Raw genomic sequence first — 22130 nt, 5'->3', positions numbered from 1 at the left:
TTTGTGCATCTGTTAAATTAGCCTCACGTATTTCCTGGGCTGCCTTCAGCTCGTCAATCTTCAGTGACAATATGGCGATATCTTGTTTGGTAGCCGTGTTGCGCTTCCACTCTTCAACATTTGCAACTACATCCTCAAGCATCTGGACGCACGTCTGAGACTCCTTTCTGATTTTTTTATTTAATGTATGAACTTCATTGGTCGGAAAATGTGACTCATCCAAACTGGCAACGGCATCAAGGAGGTCTGTGGCGACTCCGAGGGCTGTGAACGCGTCTTTAGCTTGTTTCATTCTCTCATCAAACGTTTCTTTGTCCATCAAAGATCTAACTGAGTGACAAAGCGAATTCCTTAAAAATCGCAGCTGGTCAATCGCAAGTGCGAGAGTTTCTTCTTCGTTACCACACGGGCTCGTGACTGAAGCATGGAAAGAATCATAAGGTAGTGCCAAAGGCTTCAGGTACAAATCACTAAGAGTGAAAGAGTGGCCGCAAGGGAACGACTGCGCGTAAATGGTTGCTTGAAAAAGAGCAGTGCAGTCCCATTCATTGTAAGAAGTGTGAATAGGAACTTTGTTCTTGTCTTCCTCCAAAGAAGCAAACAAATTTCTCACAGCAGAGGAATCATCCCAGAGTTTGAAACCAGGGCGATGTCCATAGGTGTCGTCCCACATGGTTTTAAATTTCTGCCGTAATGCTTTTGGAAATTCGTTCAGCACAAGAGACGCGAACTTGAAGAAATTTAACTCGTCGTCCTGATAAGGCTGCAAAGCCATACCTGTTTAGAAGATTGAACATTCAACATAATAAGTATGTTATGGGGATTAGCCTGTTTCATGTATCCAGTAAGTAACTTCGAGCGAAAAGAAAAGCGAACACCGTTCTTGACCTGCGGCTAGAGAACGACCAAAAGAAGACATAAGTACACTAGCATGTTGCGACAGGTAAAGAATTTCGAAAAAATCTTCTCAAATAGGGCACGCACTCGGATATAAATTTGGACGAGTAAGACACAACCTTATATACTACAGTCAAGCTAAGGTCGTCAGTATGAATAGACCTTGTCACGGTTCAGCCGACGCCATCTTTACGAGTATGCAAACGTGTGAGAAATTCAGTGTTTGTGTGAGAATCTAATGTCGAATGATTTCCGTAAAACGGCTGGTTCTGAAAAAAATATGACTTGTAAACTAAAGCTACAAAACAAAGGATTGTACTTAAAAAATTTTTTGGGCGTACCTGTGTGCTTAAATTTCTCCAGAGGCTTGCTTTAGATTTTCCATATATTTGCCTCTAACTTTTCCCGGGAATTTCTTACAGACAAATGTATAGAAAATTTTAAAAAGTGGTTCTAGGTCTTCTAGCCCATCTAACGCCCTCAATTTTTTTCAGTAGATTCCTTAGGAGTGAAGCTTTAGTTTGCAATTCATATTTTTTTCAGAACCGCCATTCTCATACAAACACTGTAATTTCTCACGCTTTTGCCTACTCGTCAAGATTGCGTCTAAAAACGTGACAAGGTCTATTGTTATTAATACTATTAGTAGTGTCTAAGGGATATATTTGCGAGAAAGTGTCCGCGGTTAGGATAAATCGTGAACCGACGCAGAAGTCACTAATACACAGTTTTTACCAAGACGTTTTGGTCTGGCAATACATTGTAGATTCTTTTGGGTTTCTACTGCACGCCCACACTACAAGTAGGTTTTAGACTTGGCTACCCATGCTTGACTGGCACTTGTTCCACATGGCGGAGCCAATCTGATATTAACTATGGTTCGTCGTGCATGTAGAACCCAATATAACTATATGTTCATCGTGAGAAGTAGTCGTTGTGGCATAAAATGTCATAAACATGCAGACATTTCACTTGTCTGCTGTTATGAATGTTATAGGAATATGGAGGCCAGCCTCGCGCTTTGATATATAGGGCCGGGCGTCAGTCGTCAGTCAGTGACTGCGCCCTGTTATTGCTCGTACCACACATCTCTCGCTTATTTTGTTACTTCTTTTCCTTTTTGTTTGTGTCCGTTGTTTTATGCGATATTTTTTATATTTATATTACATTAAATATACTGATAAACCCCTCATATACGACCGCACTAGTTTTGCAGTAGGATTGAGGCACCCACGCGACGGCAGCGGCAGCTAAAACGTCCTTGAACTAAATTCGCGCCATTATATCTCATCGCTATAATTCCACCTCGTTCGATTTGTCAAACACGTTCGCAGGCGAATTTTGAGGGGTTCATTCGTACGAAACCGTATGCAAATTCAACGAATTTAAAGATAATTGCCTTTTTGTGTTTACATCCTTCTTAAAACATGAAATAAGGAATTAATTTCGGGTTTCTTCAGTCTTTAGGTAACTGGGTATGTCTACCCTACATATCGAAAGGCTTTTCAAGTCGACGTGAAAAGCTATCTGTGCCAAACCTAAATACCGATATTTGACGATCCACTAAGATCGGCGCGGCGCAACTTCGCACCGTTACAGAAACTGCGACAAAATCAGCGTTTCAATGTGTGAACAGAAACCCTATCCTAAATGGTATTTGCAGGGGCGTTAGAGCTATACGGTATACGCCGTCGCCATCGTGTGGTTGCTTTTATAATTTTAGTTCATTGGTTTCTAAATCCCACGGAGAGTTCAGACTGGTTATTATACAATGTATCTTAACATAGAGTAAAATTAAAGTATACAAATTTCTTAACAAGATACTAAGTTTGCCCAATATCTTTGTCTAATACCCGGAATCAGTTGAGGTCGAACGAGTCCAGGATGGGCGATACAAGGGATAGCAGAATAACAAGACTAAAATCTTTTCTCTTAGTCAAATATGCCACATATGCCAACAAATAATGATGGGGCAATTTTGATGAGGTCCTCTCTCTTGGGTGGGGAACGCTTCGACGTAAGCAGCTTGTTCTGATTCATTGAAATCCTCCACTGTTATAGCAATTTGATTTTGACTCAGTGTTGGAGGGAGGTTTTGTAGAGAAAGCGATGTGACCAAACACTGATACGCAAATCAATAATTTTGCTTTCTAATTTCCGGCTCGCCGCCATTTTGAATAATTATAGAGTTCTTTGTGATGTGCCTCTGTTTCATTTAAAATCTTTAGTTTATTCCCTAATTCTTGACAATGTCCGACAATCAATTGCTAACTTTTCCTACATTAACACATCTTCTCTTCCTTAAAAAAAAATAGAAAAGAAGGGAAAAAAAGAAGAAATAAGGAAAGAAGAAAAGTTTAGATTTTTTTCCTGTTAAGGATCGTTACGTCGACGTCAACTTGATGTTTCCACTTGAGACCATTTACTACGTATTTACTTTCGTAAACACACTCAGTCGTTCACTCAAGAGACTTATGATTTATGGTTTTAACCTGATTTTTAATTCTTGGTAAAATCCAAGATGGTGACCATTGTTGGTGACGTCACAGGCCCCTCAGCAGCGCTAGCGCCACCACCCATAAAATATACTTCACCTTGTAGAGAAGATCAAAGGCTTTCCACTGAAGGTAAAATCGTTTCGAAATACTGCAACACATCAAAAAGTCTAGAGGGCGAGGGTTCCATCCACCCCTTCCCCTTGTACAACGGTGTGGGTATGAATTTGCCTGTGCGTCGAGTTGAGCGGATTGGACGGTGTATAGAATGTCGTTTTTACAGATGCAATCTTTGGCTGACCAACTCTACACATCTGCGAGCAACCTGCAACTTTCCCACCCCCGGCCTTAAAATAACAGATTACGCGCGCGCCAAGCTGAAAAATCACGACTTTTTCGGTACATTTCCGTATCAGCGTCTTCATTATGAGTACATAAACATCAGGGGCATCAGTTGTGAAAACTGCACAGCAGCAACAAAGCAGGGAAACTTTAGCTCGGCTACGACCTCGATGGCTCTCCTAGTGTAAATGGGAGCGAAAACAATTTTGGAAAATACCGATTAAATACTAACAACTCCGATCCGCCCATCGTTGTTCGTCATCTTCTGCCTCTACAACTCAGCATTGGCTTGGATCTGTCTACAGCTTGTAAACCTTAGGTTTAAAAACGGCAAATAGCTAAAAAGCTTTGTAGGCTTTTCCTACAAACACCAGAATAGCTGACATTAAGCATATTGAACCTGTAAATCAGTGTAATACACTAGGTAGCCTGCTTACAGGCTCTGTACTGCCGCAATTTGTAATAGTCATCGCAGTTTATAATACCTATCGCAATTTGTAATAAACCGTGTCGCACTTTTTCGCAGTCGAAGCCCTCCCCTGACTTTTACCACACCTACAGCGACACCCACATTGTTCTCCTTCTAGCCGGTGACAGGAGGTTATGGGCTCCTGCCGGTGAGCAAAGACTCTGTCGCTTGCTCGCAGGCTAATCTCCTTCAGGTGTGTTATTGTGTGTTATTATCTCGCAAACCCATATTTCTTGCGCGCTTGCTATGCAGGCCAAAACAAATGAAAAATCCAAAACATTTACCGTGAAATTACCGTTACCCAAACAGATTACTAGGGGCCCTTTGAGGATGGATGCCCAGGTACTTGGCTCCATTGTGGTATATATTTATCTGAGTGATTTGGCTTTTTGTGTACCAGAGACTTTTTATGCGAAGTTTCCGGTTTTGGTCAAGTCTGTTTTTAAAGTAGTGACCCGTGCTTTGCCGCTGAGGCCGACACCGAACCATCCCGCCACAAGTAAGCTGCGTGACAGGCGCTGCATTTGCTTGTTTTTTAGGGCAAAGGGAGAATTACGAGAGCGCGCACGAAGAGAGAGTAACAAACTAACTGGGGCTACGCCGCAGGCGACAAAAAACCTCAGACACCCAGGGTAGGTTTTTCAGTTTTCATTTCCTGTTTTTCATTGAATTAGAGTCTTTTGTCCCTTTCTAATTCCTCTGATCTGATTGGATGCTAATGTCCTATAATATGGTAGCGTTGTATACCGTAAACTTCCTCTTATAAAACCCTGGGCCTATACATCTTCGTAAGGGGCTTTAAGAGGGCTTTATGGGGGAAATGGGGGGCTGACATATAGCAGTGCTCATCAAAATACTTTTTGATTTACTCGATTTTTAAGCTTCAAAACGTCGTAAATAATATAGAATAGAATTTGTTTCAGTACAAGCTAGGGTGGGGTCGGGGAGGCTATAGCCGGACCAGATCTTCAGATGAAATCTTCAGAGAACTGGGGCGCCGGTCATGCAGACCCTGAGATAAGGGGGCCCGGTCTCAAAAAAAATTTTTTCGGCCCTTCGGGTCTTATTTTGGTCTAAGAATAAAGGGGGGGGGGGGGGGGGACCGGGCTCCTCTCCTGGTCCGCCACGGGGATGGATTTTTTTGCTTACAGGTAGATGGAACTACAGTGGACTCCCGATAATTCGAACCTTCAAGGGAAATACAACAGAGCTCGAGTTATCGAGGGTAAAATTATATGGAAAATGACCTGAAGGGAAATGAAAATTACTTCGAGTCAACGGGAAGTTTGAGTTATGGAGGGTTCGAGTTACCGGGAGTCGACTGTATTACTATATTGGGGGATTTATAAGCTGGGGGGAGGGGCGTTCTAAACGGAAGCTAAGGTTACCGTAGTCGACTTTCGTTTTCAGATGTCGTTCGCGAAGTATAACCCAGAAATTTGAGAGATTTCCAGTTCTGTTATTACCTGTTCTAATCACTGTGTCCTTGAAAGTAGCAGGAGTTTCAGAAATCGAGGTAATTTTATGACATATTTTTGTATGATCGCCAGTTTGCCGAATGCTATTTTATGAGATGTAGCCACTGTGCCGAGTTTTATCTCGCTCTACTAATTCCTTTGGGTTAATTGTCTCGCTCGACTAATTCCTTTCGGTTAACTGTCTACTATCGGGTGAGTTCAATCGAGTACCCTTTCCAAAAACACGCAAAAAAATCAAAGGACATCTTATAATTTGGAACTGGAAAGCCCTTTTTTCTATGTGACCGCTCGTAAAATGGGTTTTAGGTTTGTTAAACTGAGGTTGTTTGCTTAATCAACCAACCGTGGAATCTAATTTTAACCATCATTGAAGATGGACTTTCTGCCTGCTACAACAATTCGCTGATTTTCAGCAAACACTTGTTCTTTTCCTTCTTGACGAGTTATTATATGCTGCCGTCCGCAGTCCTTTACCTTATTTCTTAACTTTCAAGAAAAAGTATTATAGGACGTACCGCAAAAAGCGTGATGCCCGCAATAATATAATTCGTTGTAGGTATTCTTAATAGACGTTGTTCAATTTTAATGTCATTTCTAATCAGTTAGCCAAAGTTTTGGAAAGAAAAAGTTAAATTGTGTTTAATTTCTCAACAGGAACAGTGTTTTGTACGAGAAATAGACACAAACAAAAAGATATAATGAAAACAATGAAAACATTCGTAAAATACCCTGAAAATACAGGCGTTCATAATTTGTAGGATTGTATTTCGCCATGGACGAAGACAAGAAAAGTATAGATTGCAAAATTTAGGCTTAGCGGGGGCTGAAGAGGAATATAATGAGTAAAGAATAACGAAAATTTTCGACTTGAATTGAACTTACATGCTGTTGTAACAAAAGTCTTGGGAATAATGGAATAATAAAACCAAGTATACTTTTCACGGTCGACTGAAAATCGGCTTGTGGAGTTGAGTGAAGGTCAAAGAAATCCTTGTTGTGCAATAGAGTGTAAAAAATTGTGATGTTGTAATGTGTACTGTTCAGTCACCCCAACTTCCGCTTGCGTGCAGGCCAACTTGTGCGAGTTCGGGGAACAGTTTTGGCGGCGGAGCCGTCAACACAAGCCGGCGAGAGGATTGGGGCAAGGAAAGTGGTTCTCCTCCCACGCAGAAGTTTTTGTCAGTCGTGACCAGGCAAAAACCGTTGCGTGGGAGACACCGTGTAAGCTCTCCTGTATGTGGACATAATATGACTTAAAGGTTGATATTTAAGTAACTTGTATTGCTTCCCGGATTTTCCAGCTGTTAGCAATTGTTCTACAAGTTCCGTTCCAAACTCGACCCCAGTGCTCACGATGATTGTTGGCGTAAGCTCTGGGAAACTCTGCGCCAGCGTAGCCATAATCTGGCTAATTGGGCCTAACAGCGCATGCTCATTTATCCAACCACAACTTTTTGCTTCTTCTATATCTACGTCATCGCGAAAGCTTTGTACTGCTTCAGAATAAAAACTGATTAGAAGAAATTAACGGAGCCCTTGAAGAATTTTCAGGTATCCAAGCCTCTTGTGAGAAAATACCGTTTACTTTAATGATCACAGATTTTAGACTTGAAATTTGCATATGGTCTACAGTTGATTAAATATTTGCGTGGACTAGTTCGCGTGGCGGTAAGTGAAACCCGAATGGCTTGTTAAGAAAAACGTATGATAATTCCATTAAACTTTCGAAAATATGAATTTAGCGTGTCCTTTTGTTTATATTTGTTCATGAACATTTTAAAAACGCTTCAGAAAAGCTACTTTGAAATGCGATATTGTGGAATAAAAGATACTAGACAACTTTAAATATCTAGTCACATTGTACACGCATCACTTTAGGGAACGATTCACTTTTTCTGTTTACTTTTCTCTTGCAAGTCTGATTTTTGGGCAATTTACGACATGAAGTTTTCATTCATACTCGGCTTCTTCGAGTGAAAAGATAAGGTGGAAATCGAAAAAAAATCAGTTATGTGTCATGAAGATGATGTACAAATTTAAATGAAGATATGAGCGTCGCAGTGGTAATTGCAATTTAACGCACTAGCCATGGGTTCGAATCCCGTTGAAGTCCCGAAATTTTTTTCGGGTTCATTTTCAATTACCACTGCGACAATCATAACTTCATTTAAATTTGTGTTTCCGCAGTTCACATCATCTTTGTGTTTCATTCCTTTCACGGGTTAAGATGAACTCGACAAAATGGGCTGCTCCCAATGTATGGGTCTTCATAGCTCAATTGGTGGAACACTGCAGCCCTAACGCCGAGGCGATGGTTCGAATCCAGTTGAAGTCCCGAAATTGTTTTTCGGGTTAATTTGCAATTACTTAAATTGCAATTACCAGTGCGACGATCATATGTTCATTTAAACTAGTTAACACTGTCAAACGGCAGGGCTATCAGAGTTATAGACGACACTTAAACCTTCCTGGCTTGTCAGTAAAAAGAAAAAAATGCAGGCAGCTGCCTCACCAAATCAGGCTCTTAAAATTCGATCTGAATTACTAAAATTGATCCGGGATTCAAGGAAATGGTTTCCAGAATAAAAGGAAAGATATTTTAGCAACTATAAATTTTTGTGAACTAAGACAGGAGCCCAACACTACTAAGATTGGTTTTTATTTTAACAGCAAATTTAATTCTACGCTGGGATGGCCCTGCAGCCTTACCGAGACGAGGATTTAAATTTTTTCAAATTCGCGTCTCTTGTGTTGAATGAATTTCCAAACGCCCTGAGACAGACATTTAAAACCATGTGGGACAACACCTATGGGCATCGCCCTGGTTTCCAGCTCTGGGATGATTCCACTGCCGCGAGAAAGTTGTTTTCCTCTACAGAAGGTGGCAGAACCAGAGTTCCTATTCATCGATCATATCTCGAATGGGATTGCACTGCTTTGTTTCAGGCCACTATCTACTCGCGAGCGTTCGCCGTACATCACAGAACGCTAAATGACGTGTATGTTAAGCCCCGTGGATTATCACATGGCCATTTTCACCCGTCCGTAATGAGCACGACTAGAAACAATGCGGAAACCTGTGCATTAGCGATTGATCAGTTACGCCTTCTGAGGAATTCCGTTTGCCACTCAACAAGTTCTGAGATGACAAAAGTAACCTTTAGCCAATACGTGAAACACGCCAAAGACGCGTTCCAAGCGCTGGGTGTCTCGACGGCTCCAATTGATGCTGTTGGTAGTTTATTAGAGTCAGAATTTCCCACAAGTAAAGTCCGCAGACTTGAGCAGGCTATCAATGAAGAGAATAAATCGTACATAAAATTTCTTGAGGGTGTGAATTCAGACATTGCAGAGTTGAAGAAGAAAGTGGAAAGTGATATTGCTAGCAAAGAAGACGTCGCCATGTTGGCACGAAAAATAGATGAACTCAAAGCTATGCAAGACTTCAGTGATAACAAAGAGGACATTAGTATGTTGGTGAGGAAAGAAGGTGAGTTAAAAAGCTAGTGTAAAAAAAAAATGCGCAACTCAATTAACAAAGCTTATCGAGCTAATCTGCCCAGTTGAAAATGTAACTGAAATCCTAAGCAAAATATTTTAACCACCTCCAAAACTCTAAATTTGATTGTATTGGACTTGGAAGAAATCCACCTCTTATCGGCTCTTGCCAAGGTAGGACAGCAATTTACCGATTTCACTAGATACAAAGCCGTGCAGCGAGGGTCTTAATCGAGGTCGGAGAAATAGCTCGTGAGTCATTTGTTTGAGATTCCCAGCGGTAGCTTTTGTCCGCTGCTGAATATTACTTTGCACATCGAGTTACCGGCTATATCTGCGCTATACATGGTCAATTTGAATTCCCTATAATTTCGTCATCAGTAAGGTTAATTACTTCTTGTTATGCCTCCCTGACGTTGTTGCTATACCGGCGGTTCCATAAAAGATAAAAAATCTCAAAACAGAAATGAAGGGTATGCATCCCAAACTCTGTGCCAGAAAGCCCAGACACTCCAGGGGCCGGTTTACCTTCCTTTAATTCCGCCAGGATCATTACATCGCTACTTTTTCCAGTACACTTGTATCGAATAACTCAACTAAAAAATTTGTTCTCATTACCCAAATATCTGATATTCAGTTGCTTTTTTCTCCTTTAAGATATCCCAATATCACCACCGCAATCAAAGTTAAAGGTTGGCAATCCTTTTGTTGTAAACAGTTGTAAACTGGGAATCGAGAAACGTAAAAATTACGATCTCCAATCAGCTCTTCAAGCTCATCAGCGTACCCTGGAAATACGTATTAAACTGTTTGGGGAAAAACACCAAAGTACGGCTGACTGTTACTACGAACTGGGGATAACACAGGATGAACTAGGTGACTTCGAAGCAGCTCTGCAGTCTTACCAGCGTGCGCTGGAAATACGTATTAAACTGTCTGGAGAAGAACACCAAAGTACGGCTGACTGTTACTACTCACTGGGGATAACACAGTATAAACTAGGTGATTTCAAAGCAGCTCTTCAATCTCACCAGCGTGCCCTGGACATACGTATTAAACTGTCTGGAGAAGAGCACCAAAGTACTGCTAACTGTTACTGCGAACTGGGGAAAACACAGCATAAGATGGGTGATTTCAGAGCAACTCTGCAGTCAAAACAGCGTGCGCTGGATATACCTATTAAGCTTTTTGGAGAAGAACACCAAGGTATTGCTGACTCTTACTACTCACTGGGGATAACACAGCATGAACTAGGTGATTTCAGAGCAACTCTGGAGTCAAAACAGCGTGCGCTGGACATACGTATTAAACTTTTTGGAGAAGAACACCAAAGTACTGCTGACTCTTACTATTCACTGGGGATAACACAGCATATACTAGGTGATTTCAAAGCAGCTCTTCAATCTCACCAGCGTGCGCTGGATATACGAATTAAACTATTTAAAGAAGAACACCAAAGTACTGCTGACTCCTACCACTCACTGGGGATGACACAGCATGAACTAGGTGATTTCAAAGCAGCTCTGCATTCAAAACAGCGTGCGCTGGATATACCTATTAAACTTTTTGGAGAAGAACACCAAAGTACTGCTGACTCTTACCACTCACTGGGGATGACACAACATGAACTAGGTGATTTCAAAGCAGCTCTTCAATCTCACCAGCGTGAACTGGACATACGTATTAAACTGTTTGGAGAAAAACACCAAAGTACTGCTGACTGTTACTACTTACTGGGGATAACACAGCGTAAGCTGGGTGATTTCAAAGCAGCCCTTCACTCTCTCCAGCGTGCGCTGGACATAGGTATTAAATTGTTTGGAGAAGAACACCAAAGTACTGCTGACCCTTACCACTCACTGGGGATAACACAGCATGAACTAGGTGATTTCAAAGCAGCTCTGCAGTCAAAACAGCGTGCGCTGGATATACGTATTAAACTGTTTGGAGAAGAACACCAAACTACGGCTTACTGTTACTACAAACTGGGGAAGACACAGCATAAGATGGGTGATTTCAAAGCAGCTCTTCAATCTCACCAGCGTGCGCTGGATATACGAATTAAACTATTTAAAGAAGAACACCAAAGTACTGCTGACTCTTACCACTCACTGGGGATGACACAGCATGAGCTAGGTGATTTCAAAGCAGCTCTGCATTCAAAACAGCGTGCGCTGGATATACGTATTAAACTGTTTGGAGAAGAACACCAAAGTACTACTGACTCTTACCACTCACTGGGGATGACACAACATGAACTAGGTGATTTCAAAGCAGCTCTTCAATCTCACCAGCGTGCACTGCATATACTTATTAACCTCTTTGGAGAAGAACACCAAAGTACTGCTTTCTCTTACCACTCACTGGGGATCATACAGCATGAACTAGGTGTTCAGGGCGTGAACTAGGTGTGCAGCTCTTTAATATAATCTTTCCAGCGTGCGCTGGACATACGTACTAAACTGTTTGGAGAAAAACACCAAAATACTGCTGAGCTGTTACTACTTACTGGGTATAACACAGCGTAAGCTGGGAGATTTCAAAGCAGCTCTTCAATCTCTCCAGCGTGCGCTGGACATAGGTATTAAACTGTTTGGAGAAGAACATCAAAGTACTGCTGACCCTTACCACCTAGTTCATGCTGTGTTATCCCCAGTGAAGGTGATTTCAAAGCATCTCTTCAAAATCATCAGCGTGCCCTGTGCATACGTATTAAACTGTTCGGAAAAGATCATGAAAGCACTGCTGCCAGTAACCGGGAAGTGAGGAAAACGCAGCGCGTATTGGATGGCTTGAAAGAGGGGCATAAGTATTCAGCTCACTGGACTTGCAAATTACTCTTTTGGACCAATTGGTATGGTACACTTGAATAAATAGGGTATGAAATATAGTATAAGTTCGCTGTTGTTAAGAAGAATTTTAGTTAATTTTGTTGGTTAACTTATTTACCAATTACGTATTCACTCTTAATGGAGTATTGCAGACTGCTTTAAATAATAAAAATTACCACAATGAATACAACAGTAACATAAAATTACTGATTTGCCGAATTGCCTAAATGAACATGACGAAGTAGAGGCTACAATTTCTGGTGGGAGATTGTTCCACTGTAAAGTTGTCCTAGGGTAAAAAGAGTTCTTATAATAATCACATGTACAACGTGGCTGTTCAAATCGATGACTGAGAGACGAGAGCCTGGTGTCCATTCTGCTCTTATGTTCTCTCTGAAGCTTGTCGCATTCGTAAGTGGCTTATCCATTACTCTGTTTGTACAGCATACAGAGACGTGCGTCAGATCGCCTGGGCTCAAGGGATCTCAAATTAAACAGCGATTGACTGTCAATGACAAAATAGTCGAATTTCCTTGGGCTTATTTGTGCCCTAAGGGTGAATGATCTGAAAGGCTTGCTTGAAGCTGGGCTCGGATGGCTTCTCCACGAGACTGGATCAGAATTTTCTTCCACGAGGCATTTGGCGTTGAAACAGAGTCACGCATTTTCAGTAGTTTATGATATGTATATAAGAGATCTAATGTTCCACGCACTGTTACACCTCAAATTTGGTACGTTTGTTTAGGTGAAAAGGAGAATACAGTACACCATTACAGTCTAATTCGGTCCCTACAGACACTGTACAGAATCTGTCGGGCGGGCATGTTACGAGTACAAATTGTGCGTAAATGACTTCAAGAGAAATTGAACCAGATTTGGTTCTGCACGACCAAATTTGCATGCATTTTGGGACAGAGGCGGATCTTTTGAATTTACAGTGCTGAATTAAGGACATGGGTTCAATTTTTCCCGGCACCGATACAAGCTTCAATAAGGAACTTAACACCACGATAATATCTTTTAAATATAAGTCTGTAAAATAACTTGTTTAAGATAGTTAATAGTTTTTAAATAGTTAAAATTTCTAAGACTAGATAGTTTTTAAATACTATTTTTGCTTGTTTTTACATTGTGCCTATTAATATTAATTTTTATCTTTTTATAATGACAGTGTAAAATTATTTTAATATTAATTTTGTTTTTATGTTTTATAGAGGGCCACAAGTAGGCCTAGACACAAATACCCGCATAGTTTTTTGAGATATTTAGAAGTTTCCGAGATATTTAGAAAATTTTGGAAAATTTTAAGATATTTAGAAAATTTCGAGATATTTGGACAAATTTATAGCTTTTTTGGCTGTTGTCCAGCTTTTCCTCGCTATTTTCTTGACAGAATACTCAGTTTTATCATTCTATGCTAGAAATAATCCAGTTCAGTGGTTTTCCACTTGAATAATGTATTCCATATCACTGGACACTAGCAGCCACTTGTTAAAATGGCGGATGTTGGAAACATACAGCTATTCCGAGACAGGTTGTCGGAAAAATGTGCACGCGACAATCCCGAAAGGTAATATGGGATATGATCAATACACCGTTCCTGACGACTGTAGCTGTCGAACCTACTTTTGTTGCTTTCCTTTAGCACTCGCAAACACATTTCCACGGCCTTTCGTGCCAATTCTTTCAAATTTCTTTGAAAAACAGAGAACTTAAAACCACCCACAATGCCTTTCAGGATTGTCGCGTGCACTTTTCCCGACAACCTTTCTCGAAATTGTTGTATATGAGCCTGAACATACTTTTCAGCTCCCGCTGGGGAAAATTTTGGCCTAAGAGATTTAAAATCGGCTTATTTTTAAAACAAAAATACGAGATATTTCGAAAAATTTTTGGGATATTAGACATTTTTTTGAGAATTTCCGGAAAGATATTTAGGAGATTTTATGTGATATTTGTGTCTAGGCCTAACCACAAGTTTATCAGTTTTAGTCATAACTGTCACGTGTTTGCCCTCTTTACAGACGTACAAAGGCGTTACCTTTACTTACCTTACCTTCCGTAGACGACGGTAACAAGAACGTCAAAAGAGCAATGGCTATACTAATTAAACCAGCACCTATGCACTGTGTTCCTGTAGCCTAATTCACCCCAAAATAGAATTAATTGTCATTATTTTGTATCCCAGCAAACAGAGCTCACCCAAAGTAACACTCCGCCAACATCATTCACTCTCTTGTCGTTGTCTTATTATCTAACAGAACATAAATCATGAATATGTATTCGGAAAGGACTAAGACGGTAGTGGCGGATCTGGTGGAGGGGCCTGGGTTCCAATCTTATTCTGAGGCCAAATTGAGGCGCAAAGGGCCAAGGAGAATTATTTTCGAGGCAGAGCCACCCCTTTTCTTGGGGATTGGATAAGGAGGGGGGGTGGGTGGGTGGGGGTCTTGTTTAAAGGTCAAAGGTGTGAATCCATCACTGCACTGTTCGCATAATGACTTAGATCACTTTAGTTGACAGAAAACACGTGTCCCATTTCCCCCCATCCCGCCAACTTTGTTTTTCCAATTACTTGCCCCAGGGTATTCACAGGGAAAATTCAAGAGCATTGAATAAGAAATTATAACGCGCTGAAGTAAAGAATTATAGAACCAGCAACTTATCCTGTTATCAACGGAGTTTTAAGGATCCCATGAAAATGAACGACAACTCTGGTTTTAAGGCAGTACATGTTTTTATAACATGACATGATACATCTTCAGTTGTAAATTATTTCTCAGAGCATGATGAGATTTAAGTAATGATCCAGGTAAGAAGGGAAGCAATTTCTTTTGTTGTGATGCAATACACTTTCCTCACATAGAAATGTTTTCATTTTTACGCAGAGAATGCATAAATCTACAAAAAGGCTGTTTACGAAAGAAAATGTATTTAAACTCCACTTTTAAAGGGTGTATTTTTGTGTTAAAACATTTCGACCAATCACAAGAGTTGCAAACAATGGCCAAGAAATGTTCGCAGTTTTACATGATCCGCACATACGATTTCTGTGTTACTTAGACTCGGACGAGATTTTGTTATAAGGAAGTTGGATAGAAAAAAGGGATTAATATACATGCTGCGTTGGGAAGATTTCGTAAAATTTGATGTTTAAACCAATCAGAACCTTAGTAGAGACAATAGTAAAGTTGGCACCTTTTTGCATTCCGACGTGTTCACTGTGTTTTGGTCCTTTCCTTCTTATCTGGACCATTACTTAATAGTCCCGGTGCCAGTTGTTTAAAAGGTGGATAAGCGCTATCCTCTGGATAAATCACTATCCTCTAAATAGCTCAATTGGTTACCCGAATTCTTATTCACTAGATAATGAATTATTTGATAGAATGATAGGCTCTTTGCATGACTTGATCACGTGACCAACTTTCGGTAAACACGAAAACAGTTCACTTTTTAAACATTTTGTTAGCGCAAGCTGAAAGAGCATATTAAAATTAGGTGACCAGAGAATTTTCAGCCGTATTTCTCAAAGTAGCGATTGCAACAACAGCCAAAAGGTTAGAAGCATTTGTATGAGAAAAACAACTTTTGCGGAAATATTTCATGACAGTTTTGAAAATTTCGAAATTACAAGGATTTGTATGGAAAACCATGCAAGCGTGACTGGATGGCAAAAGTTGTTTTTCTCATAGGAATGCTTCCAACTTTTGGGCGGCCGTTGCAATCGCTGCTTTTGAGATATACGGCAGAAAATTCTTAGGTTACCTAATTTTAATGCTCTTTCAGCTTGTGCTGACAAAATTTTTCAAAAGTGAACTGTTTTCGTGTTTACCGAAAGCTGATCACGTGATCAAGTCATGCTAAGAGCCTATAGTGCTATCTATCTTTTGAAAAATTTATTTCCCTATAATAAAATTAATCACTTATTGTTTTTTGCTTAATATGATGAGAACAGCCAGGCTATCTCGCCGCTGTCTTAGTTACGTAACGTTAATGGTTATACATCATTCAGTGACTGACGTCAATAATATTAATAGTATATTCCGTTTCCGAATTTGGTTAGCGCTACCAATCACTGATCATGCAGGAAAGCGAGCCCATCGCATTCCTCCCTTCCCTTTCCGGGAGGAACCGAAGACCAGACACGGGAGAGTGGCATAAATCTATCCATCAGCTACTTATGAAGAATAAGCCGAGGTGTTATCAGAAAATGAGAGGTAATTCGATCCCGGGACTTTGATGAATAATAATGCTGAATATGGATATTTACGAAACCATATTTCTGCCACCCTTCTAGGATCATATAAAGGTCTAGTGGCTCGTGACTACTGGCTAGAACCAGTCCTTTTTCTTTCTTTTATATTTCGGTTTTTTCCATTTTTTATCGTATGGGAAATCTTTTCTATTGCCCAGTTAGGTTGTCTAAACTAAATATACTGTATTTTCCTAAACTCTGTATCCTTTGCGGTAAGCTCAAGTCATATATCAACAGTCAACGATGTTTACATGCTCTTTTCTAAACAACTTCTGTCTTATCTTTAGTGCGCGTTCCTGAGATTGATGGGCTGAAGACAGGTCACCTAGAGCGCGTTGTGTGTCTCCAAGAGAATGCAAAATGTCTGCCGTGCTTGGATGCTCTTCTCCAAGAAGCTTTAGTCTGATATCAAGTGCATGCTTTGTAGACTCGAGTGCTGAAGTATAGTCGCCTAAAGCGCGCTGTGTGTCCCCAATAGAGTGATAAATGTCGGCTATGCTTAAGTGCTCTTCTCCAAGCAGCTTGAGTCTAATGGCAAGTGCGCGTTTACCGGACGCAAGCGCGGAAGGGTAGTCGCCCAAAGCGCGCTGTGTATCCCCAAGGGAGTGGTAAATGTCAGCTGTGCTTAAGTGTTCTTTTCCAAACACCCGACGCCGGATGCTTAGGGCACGCTTTGCAGACTCCAGAGCTGCGGCATAATCAGCCATAGCGCGCTGCGTGTCACCAAGTGCATGGTAGCTCTCAGCTATGCTTGGATGGTCTTCCCCATACAGCTTGCGTCTTATGCTTAGAGCTTGCTGTGCATACTTAAGAGCAGTTGGAAAATTGCATCGGACCCGTTCAGTGACTCCCAATGTATGGTAGCTGTCAGCTATGCTCGGATGGTTCTCGCCTACAGTGTTTTTGATTACTGAGCAAGAATGTGATTGTTCGGTTGATGTTTCCTTGTCTGAATGAAAAAAAAAAAACGAAATTTTCTGGATTACAAGAGAGCCAGAAAAAAAAAACATTATTTCGAGAAACTTAAAGGTAATTCCCTTAAAAAGGATATACTCCAGATTTTTTTTAAACTTGGCACAATTGACAGCCATTTCTATGACACTGTGATTGAAAAACTGCAAACAAGAGAATTAGCTTAAAGGAAAAACAAATTCACACGGAACAATGATGTTTCGTTTTTATCCGATATGATATGCTTATTAATATTTACCCCAGTGACCACAATGCACTTTTGTACTTGGCTACGTAAGGGATCCAATTACTGGGAAGGTGGGGGAGCAGAGGTAACACTTAAAAAAACTAGTTTTAGAACTAAATCTCCCCCCAGTTAAGATAATTCAAGACAGTCTTGCCGGATTCCATGTACTAAATTCCGGATTCTCTGTCAGTGGAACTTTGATTCTGGATTCCAATCGGTATTATTCGGATTCCGGATATTTTGAACTGTACTCCGGATTCCAAAGCCTAGGATTCCGGAATTCACAAGCAAAAATTTCGCTCATTCCGGAATGTGGACCCCCTTAATCTTTCCAAAATGTTGCTTTAGTCAGAACTTTGTAGGCATACTTTGTGCATCTGTTAAATTAGCCTCACGTATTTCCTGAGCTGCCTTCAGCTCGTCAATCTTCAGTGACAATATGGCGATATCTTGTTTGGTAGCCGTGTCGCGCTTCCACTCTTCAACATTTGCAACTACATCCTCAAGCATCTGGACGCACGTCTGAGACTCCTTTCTGATTTTTTTATTTAATGTATGAACTTCATTGGTCGGAAAATGTGACTCATCCAAACTGGCAACGGCATCAAGGAGGTCTGTGGCGACTCCGAGGGCTGTGAACGCGTCTTTAGCTTGTTTCATTCTCTCATCAAACGTTTCTTTGTCCATCAAAGATCTAACTGAGTGACAAAGCGAATTTCTTAAAAGTCGCAGCTGGTCAATCGCAAGTGCGAGAGTTTCTTCTTCGTTACCACACGGGCTCGTGACTGAAGCATGGAAAGAATCATAAGGTAGTGCCAAAGGCTTCAGGTACAAATCACTAAGAGTGAAAGTGTGGCCGCAAGGGAACGACTGCGCGTAAATGGTTGCTTGAAAAAGAGCAGTGCAGTCCCATTCATTGTAAGAAGTGTGAATAGGAACTTTGTTCTTGTCTCCCTCCAAAGAAGCAAACAAATTTCTCACAGCAGAGGAATCATCCCAGAGTTTGAAACCAGGGCGATGTCCATAGGTGTCGTCCCACATGGTTTTAAATTTCTGCCGTAATGCTTTTGGAAATTCGTTCAGCACAAGAGACGCGAACTTGAAGAAATTTAACTCCTCGTCCTGATAAGGGTGCAAAGCCATACCTGTTTAGAAGATTAAACATTCAACATAATAAGTATGTTATGGGGATTAGCCTGTTTCATGTATCCAGCAAGTAACTTCGAGCGATAAGAAAAGCGAGCGCCGTTCTTGACCTGCGACTAGAGAACGACGAAAAGAAGACATAAGTACATTAACATGTTGCGACAGGTAAAGAATTTCGAAAAAATCTTCCCAAATAGGGCACGCACTCGGATATAAATTTGGGCGAATAAGACACAACCTAATGTACTACAGTCAAGCTAAGGTCGTCAGTGTGAATAGGCCTTGTCACGGTTCAGCCGACGCCATTTTGACGAGTAGGCAAACGTGTGAGAAATTACAGTGTTTGTATGAGAATGTAATGTCGAATGATTTCCGTAAAACGGCTGTTCTGAAAAAAATATGACTTTTAAACTAAAGTTACAAAACAAAGGATTGTACTTAAAAAATTTTTTGGGCGTACCTGTGTGCTTAAATTTCTCCAGAGGCTTGCTTTAGATTTTCCATATATTTGTCTCTAACTTTTCCCGGGAATTTCTTACAGACAAATGTATAGAAAATTTTAAAAAGTGGTTCTAGGTCTTCTAGCCCATTTAACGCCCTCAATTTTTTTTAGTAGATTCCTTAGGAGTGAAGCTTTAGTTTACAATTCACATTTTTTTCAGAACCGCCATTCTCATACAAGCACTGTAATTTCTCACGCGTTTGTCTACTCGCCAAGATGGCGTAGAAAACCGTGACAAGGTCTATTGTTATTAATACTATTAGTAGTGTCTAAGGGATATATTTGCGAGAAATTTTCCGCGGTTAGGATAAATCGTGAACCGACGCTAGAGTCACTAATACACCGTCTTTACCAAGACGTTTTGGTCTGGCAATGCATTGTAGATTCTTTCGCGTTTCTGCTGCGCCCACACTTCAAAACGAACATCGAAGTAGGTTTTAGACTTGGCTACCCATGCTTGACTGGCACTTGTTCCACATGGCGGAGCCAATCTGATATTAACTATGGTTCGTCGTGCATGTAGAACCCAATATAACTATATGTTCATCGTGAGAAGTAGTCGTTGTGGCATAAAATGTCATAAACACGCAGACATTTCACTTGTCTGCTATTATGAATGTTATAGGAATACGGACGCCAGCCTCGCGCTTTGATATATAGGGCCGGGCGTCAGTTGTCAGTCATTGACTGCGCCCTGTTATTGCCCGTACCACACATCTCCCTTATTTTGTTACTTTTTGCCTGTTCGTTTGTTTCCGTTGTTTTGTGCGATATTTTTTATATTCATATTACATTAAATATACTGATAACTGCCGTTCATATACGACCGCACTGGTTTGCAGTAGGAATGAGGCACCCACGCGACAGCAACGGCAGCTAAAATGTCCTTGAAAATAAATTCGCGCCATTTTATCTCATCGCTATAATTCCACCTCGTTCGATTTGTCAAACGCGTTCGCAGGCGAATTTTGAGGGGTTCATTCGTACGAAACCGTATGCAAATTCAACGAATTTAAAGATAATTGCCTTTTTGTGTTTACATCCTCCTGTCAAACATGAAATAAGGAATTAATTTCTGGTTTCTTCAGTCTGTAGGTAACTGGGTATGTCTACCCTACGTATCAAAAGGCTATTCAAGTCGACGTGAAAAGCTATCTGTGCCAAACCTAAATAACGACATTTGACGATCCACTAAGATCGGCGCAGCGCAACTTTGCACCGTTACAGAAACTGCGACGAAATCAGCGTTTCAATGTGTGAACAGAAACCCTATCCTAAATGATATTTGCAGCGGCGTTAGAGCTATATGGTATACGACTTCGCCATCGTGTGGTTGCTTTTATAATTTTAGTTTATTGGTTTCTAAATCCCACGGAGAGTTCAGACTGGTTATTATACAATGTATCTCGACATAGAATAAAATTAAAGTATACAAATTCCTTAACAAGATACTAAGTTTGCCCAATATCTTTGTCTAATACCCGGAATCAGTTGAGGTCGAATGAGTCCAGGATGGGCGATACGAAGGATAGCGGAATAACAAGACTAAAAACGTTTCTCTTACTCAAATATGTCAGATATGCCAACAAATGATGATGGGGCAATTTTGATGAGGTCCTCTCTCTAACGAACGCTCCGACGTCAGCAGCTTGTTCTGATTCAGTGAAATCCTGCACTGTTATAGCAATTTGATTTTGACTCAGTGTTGAAGGAAGGTTTAAATTCCATTGTTTGTAGAGAAAGCGATGTGACCAAAAACTGATACACAAATCAATAATTTTGCTTTTTAATTTCCGGCTCGCCGCCATTTTGAATAATTATTCTTTGTGATCATGATATGCCTCTGCTTCATTCGAAAACATGACGTTGATTCTTGACAATGTCCGACAATCCATAGCTAAGTTCTCATACATTTACCCTTTGTCTGTTCTTCAAGAAAAAAGAAAAATAGAAAAGAAAGGAAAAAAAGAAGAAATAAGGAAAGAAAAAGAGAAATAGAATTACTTTACAGATTTTTTTTCTGTCAAGTCGATATCAACTTGATGTCTTCACTTGAGACCATTTCCTTTCGTAAACGCACTCAGTCGTCCACTCAAGAAAGTTACGTCATGATCGTGCAGTTACATCGTTAATGAGGCGCTGGATGCCGCCCGTAGATCCTTAATACATCGTGTTGACATCACTTATGTAATCAGCCTCAACGTTGTGTACGTGCAGACTTTCGGGATAAGATTACCAAACATTAAAGGAAAAATATTGAAGAGAAGGATTTAAGAAGTGTTACCGTAAATCCTCTATTAACCACCATCTCAAATAAGCCCTCTCCCCCCTCTTTTCGGGGGAAGAAAGTTAATAAGCTCCCCTCCCCTCCCCTAATTATTCTTCACTAATAAATGATAGACTGTATTAATCAATCACGACTGTAAAACTTCGTGTGAACTGATCAGGGATGGTTTATTCACTAACTGGAATTTGATCCTCGGCTGCATGACCTCCAACTTCTTGTACCCGAGCTTTTCTACTTTGTTGGCTAGTTCTTTATGGAGAACTGATACCATTGTCTTTTCTAAATTAAATACGCCCTCTCTCAAATAAGCCTCCCTCAATGGGCTTTGAAATAAATAAGCCCCTAGGGGTCTTAATAGAGGACTTACGATATACAAGGAAGCTTCACTCCGATCGAGGTCCACTATACCATCCCCTTACACTTCTTTATATTATTATCGACAGAAAGCAAGAAAGGATAAAGGGGCTATCCTCTCTTGCAGAAAGAAACCCCTTTCGTAGACTCTCTAATGACAAATTATTTCTCTTCTTGATATGGTAGCGTTGTATACCGTAAACTTCCGCTTATAAAGCCCTGGGTTTATACAACTTCGTAAGGGGCTTTAGGAAAACTTATAAATGGAGGAGGATGATATAATCGGACTGAAAAATCGTTTCAAAATGGGCTACATAGCAGTGTTGATCAAAATAATTGTTGATTTTTTCGCTTTTTAAGCTTCATAACGTCGTAAAA

At 40.5% G+C, this 22130-nt stretch overlaps 1 protein-coding gene and 1 pseudogene across 1 annotated transcript; one reads left to right on the top strand and one right to left on the bottom strand.

Annotated features, from left to right (window-relative positions):
* The window catches only part of LOC140943480 (uncharacterized), a 38281-nt pseudogene extending 26229 nt beyond the window's left edge, over window positions 1-12052 (top strand).
* Window positions 12053-17330: 5278 nt separating this feature from the next.
* On the bottom strand, window positions 17331-20730 carry LOC140942811 (uncharacterized). Its single transcript, XM_073391817.1, has 2 exons — window positions 20676-20730; window positions 17331-18608 (listed from the first exon to the last, which is right to left on the bottom strand). Exon 2 carries the CDS (start codon window positions 18604-18606, stop codon window positions 17812-17814), a length of 795 nt encoding a protein of 264 aa, XP_073247918.1. The 5' UTR covers window positions 18607-18608; window positions 20676-20730; the 3' UTR covers window positions 17331-17811.
* Window positions 20731-22130: the final 1400 nt, after the last annotated feature.

The sequence above is a fragment of the Porites lutea genome, chromosome 7, assembly GCF_958299795.1.
Source record: "Porites lutea chromosome 7, jaPorLute2.1, whole genome shotgun sequence".
Lineage (NCBI taxonomy): Eukaryota > Metazoa > Cnidaria > Anthozoa > Scleractinia > Poritidae > Porites > Porites lutea.
Note: the sequence above shows the minus strand (reverse complement) of the source record. Positions and strands in the feature narration are given on the sequence as shown.